The sequence below is a fragment of the Orycteropus afer genome, unplaced genomic scaffold (genome assembly GCF_000298275.1).
Source record: "Orycteropus afer afer isolate SDZICR_OR568_19922 unplaced genomic scaffold, OryAfe1.0 scaffold00050, whole genome shotgun sequence".
In the NCBI taxonomy this organism is placed as follows: domain Eukaryota; kingdom Metazoa; phylum Chordata; class Mammalia; order Tubulidentata; family Orycteropodidae; genus Orycteropus; species Orycteropus afer.
In genome coordinates this window covers 11,502,981-11,504,959 of record NW_006921637.1, presented here as the reverse complement: position 1 = coordinate 11,504,959, position 1,979 = coordinate 11,502,981, and the positions used below count along the sequence as shown (strand labels likewise).

The window sequence follows — 1,979 nt, the reverse complement described above, 5'->3', positions numbered from 1 at the left end:
TATATCCTAACCTTGAAGCAGAAGCCCTATCACAAGGAAGGTGTCAATCATCTACTATCTACAAGGAAGTAACCAGACAAGTCATCTAGCATAATACCAACCTACTAAGGCATTTTGCAGGGACACTCTCATCGATGTATCTTATGAATCCCCACCAGGAGAGAGGTCACAGATACTGCTAAGCACCCCAGTTTGTATAGGCAGAAACCCCAGCCATCAAAACAGACTACCCACATGTGTTGATGAAGGCCTGCTCACAAATTAAACTGGCAGTGTTCATCCCATATGCTGAGCTGTTCAGTGGAGGAGTACTGGAAGGCCCTGAAAGGAGCATTTGCAAGAGAAGAAGCAAGTGCTAATGTGTAAAAGTATCCCCAACAGTCACAGTCCTCCTGAGGACCCTAGATGGACTCCAGGATCCAGTCACTGCTAGACAGGGATGAGATAGGCAGTGCCATGTCCCGTGGGACTCCTCGCTCCCTCCTGCCATGAAGCCGGCCCTGCTCCTGGAAATACTCTTCCTCTTCATCAAAGAAACCATTTTCCAGAGCATACAAACAATCTGGGCTGGAGGCTGCCTGGCATGCTCCTTTGTACTCCTGAATTGACTCGTAGAGGCTGTAGAGTTGACAGAGCAGGGACATGTCCAGCTGTCGGAGGCCAACCTTGAAGACAGGTGGGGAGATAAAACAAGTCAACACTTGGGTTAATTTTAAGGTTGCACACTCCATCAGCAATCTGCTAGTGGCTAAAAATTTCTTCTATATACCTTATGACTCAAAGCAATGCTTGGATGCTTTGTATTTTCAGTTTTAAGAAAACCTTAAACTGAGTTTCCTTACACCCTAGACAATTACTAAGTGTGTCAGGAAAAGATTACTACTGTGAGGCAGTCAGCCACAGCCCATGGAATTTACTCAGTGCTCCTGAACACATCTGCTGATGTAACAGTACTGTACATCTGTTATCTCCAGCTAGTTTTACTTTGGACACCAAAATGCAAGTGTCTCATTTCTTCTTCCCATGGTCAGATGAAGGGAAGACCCATCCTGCCTTCCCTGGTACAGCATCAGGATCCCAAGAAACCCAGCCATCCTCAAGAGTCCCTGAGTAACAGATACCCTCTTGCCCATGGCAGTGGCTCACTAGTCAGCATCACCAGTGCCTCCCAGAGCACTCCCTTTGACTGGGCCAGCACCCAGGCTGGCTCTCAAGAGAAGAGGCCAGCAGTCTGAAGCCCCTCCTCCTGAGAGGATCCATCTTACCCAGGAATAGTTGTGGGAGCCCTCCTCAGAGTCAATGACAGAAGAGAGCCTAGGAAGTAAGATTCCTTAGAGTCCTCCCTGGGAACTGTTTTCACAAGTTGTGAAGAAACGGTAATTTCTATCTTCCCCATAGTCCACCCCAAGGAAGAGCAGAGCATAGTTAGACCAAGCACACATGGTTACATAAATCTCACAAAAAGAAGGGTTAACCATTTGGTAGTGCAGTATATACCAGTGCATTCTAAACTTCCATGTGCATGAGAATACCTTGGTAAAAGTACAGATTCTAATTTGGTATTTCAGGCCACTGGCAGTCTGGGTAGAAAACCAGCTTCCTGGTAGTGTTGTTGGAGCATGCTGCCTGCTCACCTCATTCCATAGCAGAGTAAACTCTTTCCAACATGGACCAGAAGACTGCTTTCTGCTTCTTAGATGTTAAGCAAGTTATTTACTATCTCTGTGCCTTGGTTGATGTCAAAAAGGAATAATAACTTCTCTTACAAAGTTATTGGGGGAATCAAATGAAATAATTCATTTCAACAAACAGAAACTGAATGCTTCCTGTGTACACAGTGCTTTTGCTAAGTGCGAAAGGTAAATGGTGGTGTAGTGGCTTAAGGCAATTTGGCTGCTAACCAAAAGGCTTGTGGGAGCTCTGGCAGCATAGTGCCTAAGGCACTTGACTGCTAACCAGAAGGCTGGCGGTTCAAACCC

At 46.1% G+C, this 1,979-nt stretch overlaps 1 protein-coding gene across 1 annotated transcript in view; it reads right to left on the bottom strand.

Moving 5' to 3' along the window:
- Positions 1-401: 401 nt before the first annotated feature.
- FAM89A (family with sequence similarity 89 member A) overlaps positions 402-1,979 on the bottom strand; it is a 62,342-nt gene continuing 60,764 nt past the window's right edge. Inside the window, exon 2 of the mRNA XM_007938516.1 lies at positions 402-665. Within this exon, the coding sequence (XP_007936707.1) occupies positions 402-665 (264 nt within the window). The remainder of the gene's footprint in view (positions 666-1,979) is intronic.